The sequence below is a fragment of the Physeter macrocephalus genome, chromosome 11 (assembly GCF_002837175.3).
Source record: "Physeter macrocephalus isolate SW-GA chromosome 11, ASM283717v5, whole genome shotgun sequence".
Taxonomy (NCBI): domain Eukaryota; kingdom Metazoa; phylum Chordata; class Mammalia; order Artiodactyla; family Physeteridae; genus Physeter; species Physeter macrocephalus.
Genome location: NC_041224.1, coordinates 68,348,022 through 68,373,287, shown reverse-complemented (window position 1 = coordinate 68,373,287; position 25,266 = coordinate 68,348,022). Strand labels below are relative to the sequence as shown.

The following is a 25,266-nucleotide window of genomic DNA, read 5'->3' as shown; positions in this document are numbered from 1 at the left end:
GTGGGAAATAATTGTCCTTCTCTACAGCTGTCACTGTTAGGAAGGCCTCTGACTCTCAAACACAGCAAGCAGAGCATACTTGCTGAGTAGATAAAGTGGACTTGAGTGCCCACTCATCCCATGAAAAGCTATAGCATCACTAGTAAATCTCTGAATGAGGGGTTATGATGTGAATTTCTTTAAGGTACCTGCCAGATATGGTTCTAGGTTACAATTACTTGAGTCATTTCACACTGTATACTAACTTGGCATATGAGATGCCAAGAGTCATGTGGATGTTTGAAAGACAATATGGACTTCTTAAAGGGAAAGTTATAATGCTCTATATAAACATCATATATTAAGCAGAACAACTCTTCACTTTAAGTAGTTCAAAATTGCGTATATTAATATATACATACACAGATAGACACAGATACACAAACACACAATGTTTTCCTATAATAGCTTCCTCCCTGACCAACTCCTGGAGGTTGTTGGATGACAACCTAGATAACAGCCATCACTCTCAAGGCCAACTTACCTTAAATAAATCTGCAACTATTCCATAATCTGCCACTTGAAAAATTGGAGCTTCTGGGTCTTTGTTAATAGCCACAATTGTCTGTGAAACAAAAAGAAAGAGTTTGGCCTTTATAAGAAAACATACTACACAGACTGATGGTTCTATTCTAACTTCCCTAACAACAAATTTGTATTCTTAAAAATGTCTACCAAATAAGATTAGTTTGATTAATTTATGCCAATATTGTAAGTTTAGAAATTTCTGGATTGGAACATAACAAGATTATCTCCCACCCCCACCACTAGCCCACTGCAGTATTAAAAAGGTTTTAAATCATTATTTTTTAAAGTTATTTTTTTACTTATGAAAAAAAATGTTTTAGGTAAGTAACAAATCAGAGGAGAGGATTCTGGGAAGACAGCCAAGTAGGAAGCATTGGGAATCTGTCTCCTCACCTACACTACAAGTGAACTGGCAGAATCTTTCTAATGTAACCATTTTGGAACTTTGGAATCTATTAAAGGTTTGAAACTTCCAGGGGAAGACTTGCATGGTAAACTGTAGCTCTTAGCAAAATAGTTGCTACCCACCCCTCAACTTCCAGCCCTAGTGGCAGGCAGCTATGCACATGTTCCTGGGGCAGCTTTCACAGAGCTTACAGGAGCGAGTGTGGGCAAAAGGACCCTATTCTCCAAATATTGAGGATCTGTGCTTTGATCATGGAATGCTGCTTCTGATCACAAAGGTGCAAAGAGGACAGTGGCTACTGCTGTTGTACTATCATTGTTCATGCTTTCCCCCTCCAGTCAAAGTTATTTCCAGGAGATTTAAAGGATCAGTGCTCTTCATTTTTCTCTTTTTCCCCTTTTGGGAGCCAGACATTAAAGCCTAGGACATTCAAAAGCAAATGCATATCAGGAGAAAACTACAAAGTGACCACACATGCCCAGGGAAAGGCACAGGCTCTGAAAAGACCCAAGAAGACAGTAAGTTTATACCTCAGGTTAATACTTGGCACAGAGACAGCCTACAACAATCAAAAAAACAAGAACAATAATAAGTAAAAACAATAACAAAAAACCCAGCAAACCTGGGGAAAAACGAGAACCTGATTTCCAGAGATAACCACATTAGTAGATTCAAGCATCCAGTTTTCAACAAAAAAATCACAAGGCATACAAAGAAACAAAAAAGTACGGCCCATTCAAAGGAAAAAAAAAATCAACAGAAACTGTTCCTGAAAAAGACCTGATGGCAGATCTACTAGACAAAGACTTTAAAATAGTCATCTTACAGATGCTAAAAGAACTAAAGGAAGATGAGGAGAAGGTCAAGAAAACAATGTGTGAACAAAATGGAAACAGTGATAAAGAGAAAACCCAAAAAGAAACCAAAAAGACATTCTGGAACTGAAAAGTACAAAAACTGAAATGAAAAATTCACTAGAGGGATCCAAAGGCAGACTTGAGCATGCAGGAGAATGAATCAGCAAATCTGAAGACAGGATGATGGAAATTAACAAGCTTGAAGAACAGAAAGAAAAAAGATTTAAGAAAAGTGAACAGAGCCTAAGGCACCTGTGGACCACCATTAAGAGGACCAAAATACCTATGGTGGGAGTCCCAGAAAGAGAAGAGAGAGAAGAGGGCAGAGAGAATATTTAAAGAAATAATGGCTGAATATTTAAAGAAATAATTTGATTAGAGACATGAATAGAAGCAGCCAAGAAACTCAAAAAACTTCAAGTAAGATGAATTCAGAGATCCACACCGAGACACAAAATCACACTTTCAAAAGCTGAAGATAAAAAGAGAATCTTGAAAACAGAAAGAGAGAATTGATTTGCTACACACAAGGAATCCTCAATAAGACTATCAGCAGATTTTTCCATCACAAACTTTGGAGGCCAGAAGGTAGTGAACTGATATATTCAAAGTGCTAAAAGAAAAAAACTGTCAACCAATAACCCTATATCCATCAAAACTGTCCCTCCAGTGACTTTTGCAGAAATTGAAAAACTCATCCTAAAATTCATATGGACTCTCAAGGGACCCTAAATAGGATCAATGAAATAGAAGAGGGAGCCCATGAATAAACTCTCACATATATGGTCAAATGATTTTTGACAAGGGTGTCAAGATCATTCAATGGGGAAAGGATAGCCTTTTCAAAAATGGTGTTGGGAAAACTGGATATCCATATACAAATAAATGAAGTTGGCCCCTTACCTAACACTATATACAAAAACTAACTCAAAACAGATCAAAGATTTAAACATTAGACTTAAAACTACAAAACTCTCAGATGAAAAACATAGGGCAAAAGCTGCATGATGTTGGTTTTGGCAATGATTTCTTGGATATGACATCAAAGGTATATAGGCAATAAAAAAACAGACAAATTGAACTTCATGGAAATTTAAAAATTTTGTGGATCCAAAGGCACTATCAACAGAGTAAAAAGGTAACCCAGAGAATGGGAGAAAATATTTTCAAATCATATATCTGATAAAGGATTTTTTAAATTAATTAATTAATTAATTAGCTTTGGCTGTGTTGGGTCTTCATTGCTGCATGTGGGCTTTCTCTAGTTGTGGCGAGCGGGGGCTACTCTTCGCTGTGGAGCACGGGCTTCTCATTGCAGTGGCTTCTCTTGTTGCAGAGCATGGGCTTTAGGCACGCAGGCTTCAGTAGTTGTGGCTCGCGGGCTCTAGAGCACAGGCTCAGTAGTTGTAGCACACGGGCTTAGTTGCTCCGTGGCCTGTGGGAGCTTCCCGGACCAGGACTCGAACCTGTGTCCCTTGCATTGGCAGGCAGATTCTTAACCACTGCGTCACCAAGGAAGTCCCATGATAAAGGATCAACATACAGAATATATTCAAAAATCTACTAAACTCAACAACAAAAAAACCAAACTACCCGATTCAAAAACTGGGTGAATGACTTCCATAGCTACTTCTCCAAAGAAGATATACAAATGGCCAATAAGCACATGAAAAAATGCTCAACATCACTGATCATTAGGGAAATGCAAGTCAAAACTACAATAAGATACTACCTCAGATCCATCAGGATGGCTACTATAAAAAAAAAAAACAGACAAGTGCTGACAAGGGTGTGGAAAAATTGGAACCCTTGTGCATTGTTGGTGGGAATGTAAAATGGTACACTTGCTGTGGAAAACATTATGGTGGTCCCTCAAAAAATTAAAAATAGAATTACCATATGATCTAGCAATTCCACTTCTGGATGTATACCCAAAAGAACTGAAAACAGGGCCTTGAAAACATATTTGTACACCCATGTTCATAGCACCTTTACTCACAAAGGCTAAAACTTGGAAGCAACCCTTGTGTCCACAGATGGATGAATGGATAAGCAAAATGTGGTGCATACATACAATGGAATATTATTAGCCTAAAAATGAAGGAAATTCTGACACATGCTGCATGGATTAACCTTGAGGACATTATGCTAAGTGAAATAAGCCAGTCAGAGAAAGAGAAATACCAAATGATGATTCTACTTAAAAGATATACTTAGAATAGTCAAAATCATGGAGACAAAAAATAGAACTGTGGTCGCCAGGATCTGCAGAGTGTTGGGGGAGACTGGGACGTTATGGTTTAATGGGTATGGAGTTTCAGTTTTACAAGATGAAAAGAGTTCTGGAGATGGATGGTCGTGATGGGTGCACGACATTATGAATGTATTTAATACCACGGACAGTGTGTACACATCTAATTTTACACTTAAAAATGGTTAAGATGGTAAATTTTATGTGTATTTTACCATGCAAAAAAATTAAGTGCAGTGTACTAAAAAATTTGAATTTTCTCTATATAAATTATACCTCAGTAATCTGACTTAAACCAAACAAACCAAATATAACTGGAAAGTTTTGCAGTTCATCGAAAAATTTTAGATATAATGAATGAAAACCATGGAGGAAAGATTAATTAACTTATTTTATATTTGGAGTGCTTTATTCAATAAGACAGTTAGTCTACTTTATAAAAACATCATGAGATACATATTAGAGTCAATCCTCAGCTTATTTCACTTATAAAATGATTAGTATTTTCTATCTCCTATTAACAAGTATATTCCTCAGCTTATTTCAGTTATAAAATGATTAGTATTTTCTATCTCCTATTAACAAGTATATACATTTAAACTTGTGACTATAAATGTTAGATTTCAACTTAAAAAAAGTAACAAATCCATATCCTAATTCCTAATCCATATCCTAATCCTAATAGGATTTGTAGCTCTTAAAAAAAGTAACAAATCCATATCCTAATTCATTCCTAATCCATATCCTAATATAGGATTTGTAGCTCACTATTTATCCTCCATGTATTGAATGTATCCTGCATTCAATTAAGTATTTTAAAATTACTATTCTGGGTCTATGTGAGAATAGAAAAGTTAACTATCTAGTCAGCCTGTTAAGATGAACTTCAAAACAAAAAAGTTTAAGCCTTTATGTATGCAGCAAATATCAATAAATGTAATAAAGTAAATTACTACATCTCCTACAAAAACTACCACAAGTTCCTCTTATCTCCTATAAAATTTTTAAATGTAAAAGGTTATAATGACAGATCAGTAACAGATTAAGGAGAAATAGTCACTAAAAAAGGTGTTATGTTTACACAATTATTCGATTAACAACAGATTTATTTATAAGTTACAAATAGTTTGGTATTCCCCACAGATGCTTCTAACACCATTGCAATTAAAGTAAAATTAGAGTTTTGACTCTAACATGGTGTTATTTTAATAAAAAGATCATAATAATGTGAATCTCTAGAAGTAAAATTAAGTGCTTCCCTGCCTATTACTCCATCTCATGAAAACAGCTGGAACACCTTTTTAAAGTATTTTGATATAGTCTGACTTAAAATATAGGCTACATGACATTATGTGTAATTCCCCTAGAGGGGCCCTGAGGCAGAATATTCCAGAATATCTGAAACTGGTGCACACTGTAGTCCAGGTAACTACTGATCCAGAGAAACATGCCATATATATTAAAGTATGGTCAGAGACGATAAACGAGGGTTTCAATATAAGCCTCAAATCCAAAGTCACAAGGACAAACATTTTGAATCACAGGCATTGATTTGCATCGAGGTGTTTCTCTTCTGGGAATATGTAGCCTGCTTCACAGCTACTAGCAGAGATTTATTTAATTAACGATGGTTAATGATTTTCCTGGAGGCCACCTAGTCAAACATCTGACAGTTTAATCATCTGAAAGCTTTTTCATCCCACTACATAAAAGTTATTTTTAAAGAAAGAACACGTAATTGTGGGAAAGGAACCACTATAGTATTTAAGAAAAAAGATTTGGGCTGTTCACAGTTTTTCAGATTACTAAAAGAATATTCCTGAATTATCAACTGTAAATAACTATGATAAAATCTTACTTGCACCTTAGAGCTCTTTTAATATGTCCTTATAAATGCATGTTCTTCTTCCTTACAGACCTTTTAAAGCACAGACTGTATTCAACCATATTAATATGTATACACTTCCATCAAATTTCATATTCTTTCAACTAGACCACAATGCTAACTAAAACTACAGCTTATATGCAATGCAGCTATCAGATTTAAACCAATCACTTAATATTCCATTTTAGAGCTTAACCAAAATTACAACCTAAGACTGCTGTGTCTCCCACACAAGACAGTGATGGCAGGGACTATGTCTTTTTCATTTGAGCACCTCCAGCATCTAGTACAAAGTATACATTTAATAAATATTTGTTGATGGGATGGAGAGACAAATTCTTGGCTCAAGTTTATTCTTATGGATTGTTCCCCAACACTGGTCTCCTTACTTCAATTATTCTTTTTGCTTTGACTATCTAGTCCATTTCTCCCAATCCAGCCCTGTTGGCATGTAATGAGAACTTTCACCAAGATCGTCTAGGCGGGTAGAGTCTTTTATTTTAGAGAAGCAGAATTCTAGATATGTCTGAACTGGCCCAGCTAAAAATATTTTTTAAGGTTGCTGGTGTTGGAGTGGTTTTTTTCCTCTAATGCAGCAATAACATTTTCCCCATTGGCACTGCTGTTTTCAGAGCTCAGTAAAGAAACCTGCCATCCAACTGTGAAATCTGACTGATTTGGGGCCAATTCATTTAGAGGTTACAAGGAGGTAGTGCATGCATCTTTTCAAGTTAGAAGTTAAACCTATTAAAAGTTTTATTACCTTTTATATCAAACTTCCATCTGAATGGATAAAAGCAGGAGTGTCAGAGGCATCTCTGACTTCATGAAAGACTAAGTTCATAATTCAAACTGCATTGTTATGCATGAATTAATGTGTCATATTCTGAAATATATGTTCACGGAGTCATCACACATAGAGTCCAAGTAGCAAGTTAAAATCAAGTGTTTCCTCTATACACTGTATTTTTATAAATTTATTTATTTTTGGCTGTGTTGGGTCTTCGTTTCTGTGCAAGGGCTTTCTCTAGTTGCGGCAAGCAGGGGCCACTCTTCATCGCGGTGCGCGGGCCTCTCACTGCCGCGGCCTCTCTTGTCGCGGAGCACAGGCTCCAGACGCGCAGGCTCAGTAGTTGTGGCTCACGGGCCCAGTTGCCCCGTGGCATGTGGGATCTTCCCAGACCAGGTCTCAAACCCGTGTCCCCTTCATTGGCAAGCAGATTCTCAACCGCTGCACCACCAGGGAAGCCCTATACACTGTATTTTTGACAATTACTGAGGTTTTGAGACACTCCAATCCAAAACATGTCAGTCGCAATTTAGAAACAACCCAAGAAGCGGGGCCTTGCTGAGGTATGAGGGTGGGACCGTTAGGGGACTAGGGTGGAGCAGACAGAGAATCAGGCATCAGAACCTCATAAACTAGATAAGACAGAACTTCATCAAGTTGTTTTCACCCCACATTTTCTATCCATAGATTGTCAGAGCTGAAAGGGATCTTAGAGATCATCACCCAACACCTGCATTTGGCAGACACAGAACTGAGGTACCAATAGGACATGTCACGTGGTAAGTTGGCAGTGGAGCTGGGATTCAGGTTCACACCTCTTTCCATGACATAGCACTGCCTCTCCTACCAATGGTACATCTTCAGGCAGGGTACAGTAGCTTATTTATCTTTCAGTTCCTAGATTTGTGTTCATGTGAATAGTTCCACTACACACACTATAACTACATGGAAACATACCAGTCAAACCCAAGTTTTAAAATATGAAAACTTTTCCTCTTAGCATCTTTACTGTTGTGTAGTTACCTTGCTGTCTTTCATCCCAGCTAAATGTTGGATGGCTCCAGATATTCCTACAGCAATATAAAGTTCCTGAAACAAGAGACCATATCATTAGTATGTGTTTATATTATATTATACCTTCCAAAGTATTTGCTATTAGCAACTCGAGTCTTACACCAAAAGTATTTTACATAAAATAGATGCAATATGTATTACTTAAATTATGCTTTCCTCCTTCTCTGATCTCCCTAACCCATAGTCCTCATCTGAATTCCTATAGCAGTGGTGGTATAATAATAAATACATGGATAATGAGAGTTATTGAGCATTACCTATGTGTCAACCACTGTGCTAAGCATTTTACATCAACTGTTTCACTTAATCTCACAATTTCCTGTGAGGTAGCACTTTTTTGTCTATGCTACTCATTTGGATAACCACACTTCAACTCATCACTCTGTATGTAACCATTCACAATACAAACACACTGTATATTAACATATAAACACATACACGTACACATATTAAAATATATTTTGACTTGTTTGCCTTCTGATGGATATTTGTGGAAGTGGTAATTAGGGTATATTTATTAAGCTTCATATTTAGAAAAACCAAAAATACAAATCAGTCTCAAGAATCACACACACATACAATCTCCTTAACTAAAAAATAACAAACTTCTCAAAGGCATAGAATGAACCTGTGTATTTCTAATGCCTAATAAATGGGTCACCGCACTGTAGTTCTAAGTAAATGTTGATGATATTTGCATCTCTTCCTACCCCTCTGCCCCCACTAATTACAAAGGGAATGATGACTTACTGCTGCTCTCTGTCCCTTTATCTAAAAAATTTAAAGTATCCATGTTTGACAAGTAAAATTCACTATCATCATGGAAAACTGACTTAATAAGTGCTTAATTAAAAGAGCTTAGCTGCTCTATTCTGTCTAGTAGGGATAATTAAAGCTTCAACTGAAAAGCTTTTCCCACACATAAACTGAACTAACAAGTCCTGGCTTGGGTAGGGGGAGCACCTACCATGTAACCAAAATAACACTACAGTTTTGTCACAAATGACAGTAAAGTTTCTCCTCAATATGAATAACATGGAAGGCATTGAAGGTGGCTCTGTCACACTCAGTTTTCCCAATAAACTGAACTAACAAGTCCTGGCTTGGGTAGGGGGAGCACCTACCATGTAACCAAAATAACACTACAGTTTTGTCACAAATGACAGTAAAGTTTCTCCTCAATATGAATAACATGGAAGGCATTGAAGGTGGCTCTGTCACACTCAGTTTTATTACAGGGCAGATACTTCAAAGTCAATGACAGCGTCAGGTGATCCCACTTTGTTTTCTGTACTGCTCATAATCTTATTTATGAGCATTGGAGCTTTTTAAAAAAGCTCTCCAGCATTGGACCTTTCTTAAAAAGCTCCCCATGATGCTCTAATGTATAGCTAGAGCTGAGGACCAGTAAAACAGATGATCCTCAGCTCTTGTGCAGCTTGAAACCTGTAACTCAACACAGCACACTGACAGCATATCTCTGGGTCTCATCTTTAAAGGCATAAAGTGTCCATTGCTTCTAGAGCAGTAAGATACACTGTGTACCCCGGAAAGGATACAACCTAGCCCCCATTGTGAGTTAATCATCTAAAAATCTAAAATGAGCCGGGCTTGTTTTTCAATTCAACTTGCTCTGTAGTTAACCATCAAAAGCCTGAAGATAAGAAAGAGCAATTTGGCCTAAAGAGACTGTGTCTTAGGGTGGAGGGTATACTGCAGAAAGTAAAATGTATGGGTGAGGATAAAAAGCAATCCCATGCTCCATGATTCTATCTTAAACATAATCCAATGTGTCAATTATGACCATACACAGTTGGACAATGCAATAAGGCCCTGTCATTATACTGTCTTACCAGACATGGACACTCACATGAGTAATAAACAAGCACCACTATTTTCCATTGAAGATTTTACAGGTAACTTCAACTGATAATTTTAGCATCATTTCAGTTTATTCTGACTAGCATTTCTTTCAAGAAAGAACATTCATTAAATTATTAATCAAAATATACTTACTAAATCCTACATTCAGGAAAACCAGGCCAAAATGTTCTAATGTAAAGATTTTTAAAGTAAAATATTTAGACAGACACTGTCTCACTAACCACTCTTTTAAGTATATTGTCAAAGCAAGTATTGGGAAGGATCAATAGTTCTGTAAATGAGTCTTTCTGACATACAAGTCTTCATTAAAATTCAGCCAGTTTGGGATTCCCTGGTTGTGCAGTGGTTGAGAATCTGCCTGCCAGTGCAGGGGACATGGGTTCGAGCCCTGGTCTGGGAAGATCCCACATGCCGCGGAGCAACTGGGCCCGTGAGCCACAACTACTAAGCCTGCGCATCTGGAGCCTGTGCTCCGCAACAAGAGAGGCCTGTGCACCGTGATGAAGAGTGGCCCCGGCTCGCTGCAACTAGAGAAAGCCCTCACACAGAGACGAAGACCCAACACAGCCAAAAATAAAAAAAAAAATTTATTAAAAAAAAAAATTCAGCCAGTTTTAAAAGCCTCTCCATTTGCATTATAAAATGCTAATAAAAAATGTTGATTCACTCTGGCACTACACATCAACATAAATATGATATAAATGAAATTTACTTTAAACCCCCTGAGAAATGAATACTGTTGGCTTTATCCATAAATGTCACTAAGGAAATAACAGATTCTGGGGCAAAGGAAACCAAAGGCAAGTGGCTCCAGGGTCATTCCCTCCTTTCTGACCAGCATAAATTGCCCAAATAGATCCACATGACCAACAGGACCTTATTTTATACTATCTTGCAAACATGGTTCTCTTAATAAATATAAAAGCTTTGAAACAACAGCCTTGAACGAGTCCTGAGATTTTGGCTGCTGTTCTGAGATCTGATAGTTCTCTAAGGCAGGAAGAGAGGCTTTTTCCTTCTTTTTTAAAAAACATGTACAGGCAATTAGAGTATTGTCGTAGGATGCTTCCTCATGGTTCAGAAAGCATTTCTGTATTTCAATAATAATAATTAGTATGTACAAAACTCTCCACAGATGCTAATTTATGGAGCACTTTAGACACTGCTTCACAACATAACAAGGCAATGCCTGACCTGAGGCACTTTCTTTCTAAATCAGATAGTAAGATAATTTGGAGAGAAAATGAGAGGTGATGTTGGAGGGGAGAACAGCAATTAAGGGTTCAAGAAGAGGTGAGATTAAAGAAAGGAACAGACACAAACGGAAGGAGGGGTAGTCCTGGAGATAAAATCCTAGTAGCCTTTACAAAGGGAGGGAAATCTTGAAGAGTGAGAGACTAGGACAAACTACACAGCTGGTAGCAGTTTGGGTGGATCATCCTGCAATTCAAGGATGGAGACTGGTGGGAAGAAATAAAGCCACAGAGCAGTAAGAGAACCAGGGGTTATTCTGAAATATAAAGAAGGGACAGCACCTTCTTCAATACAAACAAATTCTGGCAGAAAAAACCACAAATCTCTCTTCCTTTGCCAAAGCCTAAAAAAGACTACAGCTGTAGACTCATCCAAAGAACTTACGGGCAGATGTCTAAACTACTCTAGAGTGGGCTCAGATAAAAACAAGAATGGAAACTTCTGCATCCAGTGCGGTTAACAGAGGTTTGCAAGAGGAGCATATTATTGTGGTTTAGAACCTAGGCTCTGGAATCTCACTGCTCCGTTTAAATGCCCGCTCAGTCGCCTAACAGACATGAGACCGTGGGCCAATTATTTAACCTCTCTATGCCTCAGCTTGCTCATCTGAAAAACTGGGATTCTAAGAATCCCCACTTCATAGGGTTACTGTAAGGCTTCAGTTCTTAGCATAGGTATCTGGTTTCCCAAGACACTGGTGTGCCACTCATGAATTGAGATTTGCTCAAACATTGACTTTCTCAGCCCACTGGGTGACCAGTGGACTCCTGGGGTGGTCCCAGGGCTACCATGTACAGCTGAGCAGGCTGTATACTGAACAACTCTGAAGGGAGGTATCATTCATATCATAGTCATTAAAGATCTGCATTTTATTACAATAATTTTCCAACAGATGGCAGTAAAGTAACTTGAGAAAGGGATACTTTTTTCCTAATTCATACAAAAGAGTTGTATGGACTAGTAGAAGTGCAGGGCAGCAAGAACCCCCTGTGGTCCAAACACTGTCATTGTCTTAAGGATGCCATAACATGGTTTTACTGTTGTTGGTACAGTTATATGTTACAGGCAATATAAAGACAACTAATTCTTTGTCCTGTGTTCTCATGAAGCTCACAGTCTAACAATGTAGGTTAAGGTAAGATAATAAAAATCTGTAATTCATTACAGGAAAAAATCAGGGTGTGGTAGAGCTCTGGTCTCTTATGCAACCCCTTACTTTCTGTTCCTGCCACTGAGAAGTGGAAAGGCCTTTACGAGCAGGAAGCAGTTCACAGGATGACACTCCTCTGTAGTCATTTCTATCCTCTGCCAAACAGGAGTCCACTTTTATATCCATCTGTTCCTGTTCCCTTAGTCCTTCAAATAAAATAAGCTTTTAGAAGTTTTACTGATCCTAGCCTGATGGTAAATCTGTATGTCTGAGAACAGAAAGACTGGAATGAAATCTTAACATTTTTATGGAAATCTAACCAACCTATGGAATCGACATGGTCAGAGTATTCTCTGGTGGATGATTTGGGTTTTGGCTGCTTTCTTCAGAAAGTATGTGCTAATATCATTCTCCTGCTTTACCCAAACCTTGTGCAGGAAATCTGGAATTCCAAGAGGTATTTATTTCTGAGTCCTGCTCTCTAGAGGATTCTGGTGCAAAAGCTAAGGAGAAAACTGTTTCTTACTTGCTCATTGTGATTTTTGCCTAACGTTATTAAATCCAAGAGATATACAATATAATGTGAGCTACATAATTTAAAATTTTCTATTAGCCTCATTAAATAAAAATGAAATAGGTGAAACCAATTTTAATAATATAATCTCAATTAAGACTAGCCACATTTCAAGGGCCCAATAACCACATGTAGCTTGGTGGTTACCGTGCTGGACAGCACAGATCCAAGATGATTTAAGAGCAAGCTAAAGAAGGGAATTCCCTGGAGGTCCAGGGCCCACTGCTGAGGGCCTGGGTTTGATCACTGGTCAGGGAACTAAGATCCCACAAGCCATGAGGCATGGACAAAAAAATAAAAAAACAAAAAAACAAGCAAACAAAAACAAACCAAAAACAAGCTAAAGAAGAGCCTTCTTGTAAGCTCTAAGAGGTACTGTAGAGCATAGTTTGATAGTAGACCTCAGGATAGAATGACATTAGCCTTTTGTGTCAGCTTTGCTTGTATTATCTCAGAACAAGAACATTTATAGGTTGTTCAAACTCTGTGAGAGAGAACCAAAAAGGAAAGTCAGCAGAATGACGAAGCTGAAGATGAGCGTTGAGAGACATGAGAGACAGCAAGATTAAACAAGGGAGCAGCCAATAGAGACACAAATAGATGACAAAAATCCATCAATTTTCACGTACAGTAGACCATCATAGGAAAACCAAAAGCAGATGGAAATGACTGGTTTAAAACAGTAAATTTATACTCTGAAACTATTATTAAATTTTGTTCTCTAGTAAGATATTTTTTCTTAAAACTTTAGAAAAACCTGAAAAATCTATCCTGAAAAGCTCACAATTCTTAAAAAAGGGTACAGGCATATCATGGAGATTTTGCGTGTTCCAGACTACTGCAATAAAGCGAGTATCCCAATAAAGTGAGTCACAAGAAGTTTGTTTCCTAATGTATATAAAAGTATGTTTACACTCTACTGTAGCCTATTAATTGTGCAATAGCTTTATGTCTAAAAAAAAACATACCTATCTAAATTTTAAAATACTGTATTTCTAAAAAAATGCTAACCATCATCTGAGCCTTCAGCAAGCCATAGTAGTAACATCGAAGGTGACTGATCACAGATCACCATAACAAATATAATAAGATCAGAGACAGGTGGGTTCAGATCCTGGTTCTTCCACTTAACATCTGTGTTCTCCGGTAGGTTACTTAACCTCTCAAAGGCTCAATCTCCTCATGTGTAAAATGGAGATAAATACCTGCAGCTAATAAGGATTGCTTGTGATTATTAAATAACAGAATGCATGTGATGTGCTCAAGATATTAGATATTAATGCTATTATTATTATTACTGAATGATCATTAAATCTTTAAACTAGAAGGCATTAGACAACCAACTACCATATAAATTCCACTTTAAACTACTTAAGTAGTTTACTATTGTAATAGTAACTATTACTATCTCAAGGCAAGTTGTTATTTAACTTTTGATACAATTCTTCTGGGATAATGTACTGGGAAAATTTCTTTTTATTGATATTTGTTAGTTTCTGTTTTGCATTTAGTACTAGCTGTAAAGTTTGAATTTCTGCCCAACTTTCTAGACAGTGCTGGCCGGCCTAGGAAGTTGAGGTGAGTTTCTTTACAAAATTCTAACACAATCTTCATACAGGTACCAAGACATATCAAATTGATCATACAAGAAATACATAAATCAAGTTGAAATTACACTTTTTTTCTAGAATTGGAACAGTATTCTGCTGCAGCAACTTCAGATCTGCTTTACTTTAAACAAAGTAGAAAGGAAAGATTTAAACATTTACTTTTTTGTTTATATGAAATATGACTATAAGAGGAGTAGTTAAATCTGGAGCTTTCCGAGTAGAAAAACCAGGCCAATATTACTTCATCTCTTTAAAAATCAGGTTTAAAATATCTTTCCTACCAAGTCTCCCTTTCTAAATAGAGTTGGGGAAGGAATGTAAAAAACTACATTTATTCAAAGATAAAAAATTTTAAAGACGTCATATAAGTAGTTCTCACTAGAGTTCAGCAATCCAATGTTACGTGCTCAAAAACAATACCCTATGACTACCTCAGACAGGACAAGTTTTACAGAATGGCACATGCTCTCTCAACCTTGTTTACTCAGAAGACTACAGAGGCATAAACTTAAACAGCAACTGTTACAGCTAAAACACAACACATACACAGGACAAATGCCAGGTTAGGAGTTAAACAGAATTCATCATAACAAATAATGAATGTCTCTTTGAGAAGTAGATTAACTGAACTATATTTTCTAATTACGGCAAGTCTCCTGTGCATTAATATTGCTATATTTCATCCTGCTGCTCATTTAAAAGGCCAAACTATTTCCTCTGTTTGCCAAATTGTGTTTAAGTCTCTTCTCTTTTTGGAAGAGGCCCCAAAATGCAAAGCACAACTATCTGTGGCTCTTTTCTCAAACAGCTCTCTGCCTATATTATGAAATTCTCATGCAGGATTATGGCTAAACTGAGTTTTACATGAATAGAGAACTTTATGCATACTCTTGGTTTGAAGCTGAAGGTATGTCCCATCCATCAGACAATGCTCCTATACTAGCACTAACTCAGGTTTTATCAGGATTCAAGATGGCATAGTAATCATCACAACTACATGAATTGTCTATGATATGCCAGTAACCACATTCTACTTTATATACATTAACTCAATTAACTATGACAATAACTCTAAGGGGTGGAAATTCTTCTCATTTTACAGAACAGAAAGCACAGGCTCAGGCAGGCCTGCTGAGTTGTTCAAAGTTATATACACCTAGTAAAAGGCAGGCTTCTTAACCTTAAATTTTTCTTAAGGGAATATTTTGACAATAAATTTTTAATATTTAACTATTTTGCAGTTAAATGCTTAGCATTTATGTAATTAGCTTCTATACTAATTCACAGATTTTCTACTGTGGGGAGGTATTCTTCAAGTATACCTAGAATGATAGAAAGCAAAGTATACTATATAAAATGATTATATAAAATTATTCAGATGATTAAATTACAATGAAATATTTGGGTGTATGACATCAAAATATTTAGATATATAATCAGTCTATTACAAAGCTTTGCATTTTAGCAGATCAAATAAAAATTCTGACTATAAAATTTTTTATCAGTAAGATTTTTTAACTGATCTGGTTAGTTAGATCACGCTAAATTATATATACCTATATAGAATTTTTGAGTAGTAAGGAACCTCTATGAATTTAGGCATAATCTTTTTATTTAATCAATGAAAAAACAGAGGCCCCCAAAACCAAAGCTGGCAACTGAACCTGACTTCCAAGTACTATTCTTTTCACTCACCAAGCTACCTCTTTCCCAAATTACTAAGAAGGCCATTGTTTGTGCACAGCCTTTCTTGATGATTATTTAATCTAAAATTATTAAGATAACTTCTGTGCCAAGGAGCTTATGAAAGGTACAAAGTAACCAGAGGAACAGTTTGGAGGTTCTTCAAAAAGCTAAACAGAGAATTACCATGTGACCCAGCAATCCCACACCTAGGTATACCACTCAAAAGAATTTAAAACAGGGACTCAAACAGATATCTGTATGTGAATGTTCATAGCAGCATTATTCACAATAGCCAAAAGGTGAAAACAAAACCACACAAGTATCTATCAACAGATAAATGGATAAACAAAATGTTCATGGACTATTACTGAAATATTTTTCACCCATAAAAAGGAATGAAGTTCTGACACATGCTACATGGATTAAATCTGAAAACGTGCTAAAAGAAGACAGTCACAAAAGGACAAATATTGTATGATTCCACTTTTATGAAATATCTAGCATAGGCAAAATCATAGAGACATAAAGTAGATTAGGCATTACCAGGGACTGGGGTGGGAGGGAATGGGGAGCTACTACTGCTTAATGGGTACAGAGCTTCTGTTTGGGGCCATGAAAACTTTTGGGTATAGACAGTGGTTATGGTTGCACAACATTCTGAATGTAATTAATGCCTGTGAATTGTACACTTAAAAATGGTTAAAATGGTAAATTTCGTTAGATTTTACCACAATAAAATCATCAAAAAGTAATTTCCTTGGGCTTCCCTGGTGGCGCAGTGGTTGAGAATCCACCTGCTGATGCAGGGGACACGAGTTCGTGCCCCGGTCCGGGAAGATGCCACATGCTGCGGAGCGGCTGGGCCCGTAAGCCATGGCCGCTGAGCCTGAGCGTCTGGAGCCTGTGGTCCGCAACGGGAGAGGCCACAACAGTGAGAGGCCCGTGTACCACAGAAAAAAAAAAAAAAAAAAAAGTAATTTCCTTGACAGAATCCTTTACATAATTCTCCGTCTTCAAAACACTTAATTCTAGAATCCTGTGGTTTCAACAACTATCAAAAGTAAATAGTTCAACATAACATTAAAAAAATAACAATAGGTGAAACCAGGTAAAAGATTGATGGGAATTATCTGTACTATTTTTGCAATTTTTATGTAAATCTAAAACTGTCCTAAAAATTGTTTTGTTTTTTTTTTAAAGCAACTAGAGTTCTCTGTGAAGTTCAGCACAAGTTACACATAGGCTCCTTGAAGCACATTTTAAAGTTACAAGAATTTGAGCAGAGCTAGTAATGTAGAAAAGGGAAGCGCCTATAACATAATAATAAATTTACTGTTCTTCCAACCTTACTGGAGACCTTCTAAGTAATCTCACTTTAAGGAAATGGAAGATATTCCCCTGCCCCAAATACTATTTGCCAAATTCCTTTTCAGACTAAGTTTAATTAATACTAATATATAATTATATTAAAATAAGTTATTAAAATGTTCTTTTATACAAGATCCTAGTACTCATGTGTTTGGCCCTAAAGTAAACACGAGGATTGAATTACATACTCTAACTGATCAACCATCATTAAATAAACATTTCCTTTTAGTACAGTGTCTTATGTTCTCTGACATTAATGTGCATGTTTATCTTATCAGAAACTACACATGAGAAAAAAATTAGCTTTTATATGAAAGAACCAAAAATACAGTTAGAATAAGAATAGAAATTTAGAATAGTTTTAATCAAGTTGCCACACCACGACAGCTACAACAAAGATTTGCCGTCTACTCTTACTGATTTTCGTGCCAGCTGTTAAATGAGACTGACCATCTACATGTCAATTATATCAGTGGAATCCTTTTCTAAAAGTTCTAATATATACATTAAAAAATTCAATTGTCTCTCCAAAACTTAAAAAATTTAACTTTATATATAAAGTGGTAATGGATTAAAAAACTTGGCTGGTATTTGTCCTCCGAAATAAATGTTTAGAGAAATCAGTCTAATAAAAATTGGCTAATAAAGCAAAGATATAATTAGAACGCAAAGATACAATTACAACTAACTTTTAGCAAATAAGTTTTTAACTATTGCACAACCAAACTATTTATACATCCAAATCACAGTTTATTAGTTCTACAACTTCTCCTTTGTCATTTTAAGCTTCACTGTAAGGGCTTCGATCATCCAGGCCATGTAATTACCTTTAAGAAGCATGCTTAGGGTGTTTTCTGGACTACAGGTCCATACAGCATTTCTCTTTGTCCTCTTGGGAATAGAACATCAATTGCTTTCAGCTAAATGCACTCACATATGAATATTTTAGTACAATTTAATGCTTCTACACCAACCCCAAAGGAACAGAGCATCAATTTGTGAACACCATTCTCTTGGAGTTAAAAGCCAAGCTGGATAATGCAGTATGAAAGGGGTTGTCAATCTTTAGCTTTTTAGCAAGTCAGAAAAGCAGTCCATAAATTCAGCCCCAGCTGTGTACAAATAACTCCATAAAATTTATTCACATACAGATTTTTCAACATTAGTGAATTTTTTCAAGAGAACCCAGAAACAAAATTTCTTGTCTTATTAAATTCTCCCCAAAACTGCTTCTTCATCTAGTAACTATTCACCTTGTCTTAGAATTATAAATGAGCCACTAATCTGTTAGTAAAATACCAAAATACAGACAAACTAATCTACTTCCACTAAGTGTAAAAACACATTTTCCTGGCAGTAGGTAACAGATTCTTTAATGACTGCAATATGCTTATATGTTTGGATGATTAGGAACATAAAGTCATCAACAGGGCTTCTAAAAGGCAATCCAGAAAAAAAGTTAAATGGGAACTACCACTAACTATGACAAGGCTTAAAAAGCCATATTCATTAAATTCTAGTCAGAGCATAAATCTGACACTCTGTTAAGCTCAACACATGTTAATTAATATCCTAACAAACTATCAGGTATTAGTTAAAGAATTCAATACCTCTTCATGATTTCAAAACAAACAAACTTTTAGCAAACAAGGATTTATAATAGTAATTATAAAAATAGCTAATTCACAGTACTTATACTATATGCCAGGCACAGTTTTAAGTGTTTTACATATACTAACTCATTAAATCGTTAGAACTACCATATGAAGTTTACAGACTGTTACTATCACCATTATACAGTTGAAAAAACTGTGGCACAGAGAAGCTAAGTGATCTGTCCAAGGTCATACAGCAAGCAAGTGGTAATACAAAGAACTGAATTCAGGCAATCTGGCTACAAAGTCTGGACTGTTAACATTTTTAACCATTATATGACACTGTCTATTGTAGGAAACTGCTTTAACATCATACCTAGTGGTGAAACACTAGAATTCCCTTGAAAATAAGAGATAGGGATGTTTATCAATCAAAACTCCAACTGTGGAGCTTGACAAATTAATTCTAAAACTGGAGAACGGCAGAGAGCCAAAAATGGCTAAGACGATTTTGGAGAAGAATGAGGGAGAGGGGTATTGCCCAACTAGATAATTTTATTTTAAAGCTTTAGGTGCAGTATTGGTACAATGATAAACAACTGATGGATAGAACAGAACAGGGAACACAGAAATAGACTTGTGCATATATGTAAACTTGATATGTAAGAGGTAACACTGTAGATCAGTGGGGGAGAAAGGAAATGTGTAATAAATGATTAGCTACATGAGGAAAAATTAAATAGTTACTTCACACCAAACAAAAAATCAAATCAAGTAGATTATAACCAAAATGTGAAAAGCAAAACTTCAAAACTTTTAAGAAAAAAATACTGCTTAATATTGTTAAGACGCTGTCTTAGGAAAGATTCCTTAAATAAGACACAAAAAGTACATATCAAAAAAGAAAAACTGGGCTTCCCTGGTGCTGCAGTGGTTGAGAGTCCGCTTGCCAATGCAGGGGACGCAGGTTCGTGCCCCAGTCCGGGAGGATCCCACATGCCGTGGAGCGGCTAGACCTGTGAGCCATGGCTGCTGAGCCTGCGCGTCCGGAGCCTGTGCTCCGCAACGGGAGAGGCCACAACAGTGAGAGGCCCGCGTACCGCAAAAATAAAAAACAAAAAAAACTGTTAACATTAAAATTATAAGCTCCTGTTTATCAAAAAATATGATTTAAAAAATGGAAAAGACAGCCATAACTGAGAGGAAATGTAACACACATAACAAAAGATTAGTATCTAGAATAAAAAGAACTTCCAGAAATTGATAAGAAGACAGACATTTCTATAGAAAAATGGGCAAAAAAGATATAAACAGGAAACTCAGAGAGGGGAAAAAAATTGAACGGACATTTAGCATATGAAAAAATCCCTCACTAGTAATCAGGGAAAAGCAAATTTTTAAAAAAAGTGAGATTTCATGCCTATAAGACTAGCAAAACTTTTAAAAAATCGTAGTAAAACATAACTAACAAAGAAGTTACCATTTTAATCATTGTTAAGTGTAGTTCTGTGGCATTAAGTATGTTTGCCTTGCTCTGCAACCATCACCACTACCTATCTTTGGAACTATCATCTATCTCTAGAACTGCAAAACCTTAAAAAAGAGAAAATACCAAAATACAGAGATAATGAGAATAAAGGTAAATTTTATAAACTGTTGTTAAGTGTAAATAACCACTTTGGAAAATAATTTGTCAATATCTGGTAAAGCTAGACATTTACTGGTAACTAAGCAATTTCACTCTTAGGCATACTTCTCTAGGGAAATACTAACATACAAGGAGACATTTAAGAATCTTTACAGCAATATTACTTGTAACAGCAAGAATTTACAGACTACCTAAATAAATATCCATTAATAGGAAAATGGTGGAGTTATGATATATTTATATAGTAGAATACCATAAATCAATGAAACACAAATGAAAAAATGCTACCTGCATTAAATGAATGGATCTCACAAACAAAACTGACTAAAAACAGGATAAAGAACATATACAGTCAACAAAGTGGGTACAGAGGGAATACACCTTAACATAATAAAGGCCATATATGACAACCCCACAGGTAACATCATACTCAACAGTGAAAAGCTGGAAGTTTTTCCTCTAAGATTAGGAGCAAGACAAGGATGCCCACTTTCACCAATCTCATTTGACATAGTAGTAAAAGTCCTCACCAGAGCAATTAGGCAAGAAAAAGAAATAAAAGGCATCCAAAGGCATTCCTTGGAAAGGAGGAAGTAAAACTGTCTCTATTTGGAGATGACATGATATTATATACAGAAAACCCTAGCTCTCCTGCCTACCCGGCAGTGGTGCATGGAAGGCAGGGGTGTGGACCCCAGCCCACCTTTGGTCTCCCACCACTGCCTCTCATGCCACGGGCACTCTAGCCTCGCCACATGTCTCATGACAGGCCCTCCCCACAGTGGGGTAAGAGCGGGGGTGTCCCGCCACCACCGTGCACTCCCCTCAGTGTGTGAGTGCATCTCGCCCTGCCCTCAGTGGTGCCCCTGCATTGCTCCGGGCTGCCCCTCAGTGGCCCAAGCTGTGGCATTGTTTCCCATTGCTGGCGAGGCCCTTGAGTCCCCACCGCGAGGATGCATCCATTGAGCAGCTCTCTTGGGATACTGAGAGGTCTTTCCAGAGATGTTCATGAATGGGCTCCTTTCCATCCTAGAGATCTACCTGGATAGATTCTCATCATTCTATGTGATTTCAAGGGCACCTATCAGGCACCAGAGGGGGACCATGTACACGAAAGGGGACGGGAGGAATCCCCAGTGACTGGCTTCTAGGATCTTGGCTCCCAGGCAGAGGTCTGGCCTAAGCTCCTGTGGTGGGAGCACCGAGTCCAAACCGCTGGACTAACAGAGAACCTCAGACCCCAGGGAATATCAATCAGAGTGAGGCCTCCCAGAGGTCCTCATCTCAGCACCAAGACCCAGCTCTATCCAACTGCCTGCAAACTACAGTACTGGACGTCTCAGGCCAAACAACCAGAAAGACGGGAATACAGCACCACCCATCAAAAAAAAAATTAAATGACAAAAAACTATGTTACAGACGAAGGAGCAAGGTAAAAACCTACAAGAACGAAGAAATGAAGATGAAATAGGCAACCTACCTGAAAAAGAATTCAGAGTAATGCTAGTAAAGACGATCCAAAATCTCAGAAGCAGAATGGAGAAAATACAAGAAACATTTAACAAGGATCTAGAAAAACTAAAGAGCAAACAAACAATGATGAACAACACAATTACTGAAATTAAAAATACTCTAGAAGGAATCAATAACAGAATAACTGAGGCAGAATGGATAAGTGAGCTGAAAGATAAAAGGGTGGAAATAACTGCCAGGGAACAGAAAAAAGAAAAAAGAATGAAAAGAGTTGAGGACAGTCTCAGACCTCCAGGACAACATTAAACGCAGCAATATTCAAATTATAGGGGTCCCAGAAGAAGAAGAGAAAAAGAAAGGGACTGAGAAAATATTTGAAGAGATTATAGTGGAAAACTTCCCTAACATGGGAAAGGAAATAGTCAAACAAGGAAGCACAGAGAGTACCATACAGGATAAACCCGAAGAAAAACATGCTGAGACACGCTAATCAAACTATCAAAAATTAAATACAAAGAAAAAATATTAAAAGCAGCAAGGAAAAGTAACAAATAACATACAATGGAATCCCCAAAAGGTTAACAGCTGATTTTTCAGCAGAAACTCTTCAAGCCAGAAGGGAGTGGCAGGAGGTATTTAAAGTGATGAAAGAGAAAAACCTACAACCAAGATTACTCTACCAAGCAAGGATTTCATTCAGATTCGATGAAGAAATTAAAACCTTTACAAACAAGCAAAAGTTAACAGAATTCAGTACCACCAAACCAGCTTTACAACAAATGCTAAAGGAACTTCTCTAGGCACACAAGAGATGGAAAAGACCTACAATTAGAAACCCGAAACAATTAAGAAAATGGTAATAGGAAGAAACATATGGATAATTACCTTAAATGTAAATGGATTAAATGCTCCAACCAAAAGATATACACTGGCTGAATGGATACAAAGACAAGACCCGTACATATGCTGTCTACAAGAGACCCACTTCAGACCTAGGGACACATACAGACTGAAAGTGAGGGGATGGAAAAAGATATTCCATGCAAATGGAAATCAAAAGAAAGCTGGAGTAGCAATACTCATATCAGATAAAATAGACTTTAAAATAAAGAATGTTACAAGAGACAAGGAGGACACTACATAATAATCAAGGGGTCAATCCAGGATGAAGACATAACAATTATAAATATATATGCACCCAACACAGGAGCACCACAATACATAAGGCAACTGCTAACAGGTCTAAAAGAGGAAATCAACAGTAACACAATAATAGTGGGGGACTTTAACACCTCACTTACACCAAAGGACAGATCATCCAAAATGAAAACAAATAAGGAAAGAAAAGCTTTAAATTATACAACAGACCAGATAGATTTAACTGATATTTATAGGACATTCCACCCAAAAACAGCAGATTACACTTTCTTCTCAAGTGCACATAGAACATTCTCCACGGTAGATCACATCTTGGGTCACAAATCAAACCTCAGTAAATTTAAGAAAATTGAAATCATATCAAGCATCTTTTCTGACTACAACATTAGGAGATTAGAAATCAAATACAGGGAAAAAAACGTAAAAAGCAAAACACATGGAGGCTAAACAATACGTTACTAAATAACCAAGAGATCACTGAAGAAAACAAAGAGGAAATCATAAAATACCTAGAGACAAATGACAATGAAACAAAATTGATAAAACATTAGCCAGACTCATCAAGAAAAAAAGGGAGAAGACTCAAATCAACATTACTAGAAATGAAAAAGGATAAGTAACAACTGACAATGCAGAAATACAAAGGATCATGAGAGATTACTACAAGCAACTATATGCCAATAAGATGGACAACCTGTAAGAAATGGACAAATTCTTAGAAAAGCACAATCTTCTAAGACTGAACCAGGAAGAAATAGAAAATATGAATAGAACAATCACAAGCACTGAAATTGAGACTGTGATTAAAAATCTTCCAAGAAACAAAAGCCCAGGACCAGATGGCTTCACAGGCGAATTCTATCAAACATTTAGAGAAGAGCTAACACTTATCCTTCTCAAACTCTTCCCAAACTCATTCTACGAGGCCACCATCACCCTGATACCAAAACCAGACAAAGGTGTCACAAAGAAAGAAAACTACAGGCCAATATTACTAATGAAAATAGAAGCAAAAATTCTCAACAAAATACTAGCAAACAGAATCCAGCAGCACATTACAAGGATCATACACCACGATCAAGTGGGGTTTATCCCAGGAATACAAAGATTCTTCAGTGTACACAAATCAATCAGTGTGATAAACCATATTAACAAAGTGAAAGAGAAAAACCATATGATCATCTCAACAGATGCAGAAAAAGCTTTGGACAAAATTCAACAACCATTTAAGATAAAAACTCTCCAGAAAGTAGGTATAGAGGGGACCTGCCTCAACATAATAAAGGCCATATATGACAAACCCACAGCCAAGATTGCTCTCAATGGTGAAAAATTGAAACATCTTGCAGGATACAAAATTAATGCAGAGAAATCTCTTGCACTCCTACACACTAACAATGAAAAATCTGAAATAGAAATTAAGGAAACACTCCCATTTACCATGGCAACAAAAAGAATAAAGTACCTAGGAATAAACCTACCTAAAGAGACAAAAGACCTTTATGCACAAAACTATAAGACACTGATGAAAGAAAGTAAAGATGATACAAAGAGATGGAGACATATACCATGTTCTTAGATTGGAAGAATCAACATTGTGAAAATGACTATACTACTCAAAGCAATCTACAGATTCAAGGCAATCCCTATCAAATTACCAATGGCATTTTTTACAGAACTAGAACAAAAAATTTCACAATTTGTATGGAAACACAAAAGACCCTGAATAGCCAAAGCAATCTTGAGAAAGAAAAACAGAGCTGGAGGAATCAGGCTCCTGGACTTCAGACAATACTATAAAGCTACAGTAATCAAGACAGTATGATACTGGCACAAAAACAGAAATATAGATCAACGGAACAGGATAGAAAGCCCAGAGAAAAACCCACGCACATATGGTCACCTTATCTTTGATAAAGGAGGCAAGAATATACAATGGAGAAAACACAGCCTGTTCAATAAGTGGTGCTGGGAAAATTGGACAGCTACATGTAAAATAATGAAATTAGAACACTTCCTAACACCATACACCAAAA

The 25,266-nt window shown here is 36.7% G+C and overlaps 1 protein-coding gene across 2 annotated transcripts in view; it reads right to left on the bottom strand.

The window, feature by feature from the left end:
• Window positions 1-25,266, bottom strand: part of ETFA (electron transfer flavoprotein subunit alpha) — a 90,956-nt gene that overhangs the window by 10,481 nt on the left and 55,209 nt on the right. For both annotated transcript variants that reach the window (XR_003681665.2, XM_007113027.4), the window contains 2 exons: window positions 7,780-7,845; window positions 524-604 (listed from right to left, as the gene is read on the bottom strand). Coding sequence is in view for 1 of the 2 variants with exons in the window: in XM_007113027.4 (XP_007113089.2) it covers window positions 524-604; window positions 7,780-7,845 (147 nt within the window). In the remaining variant the exon portion in view is untranslated. The remainder of the gene's footprint in view (window positions 1-523; window positions 605-7,779; window positions 7,846-25,266) is intronic.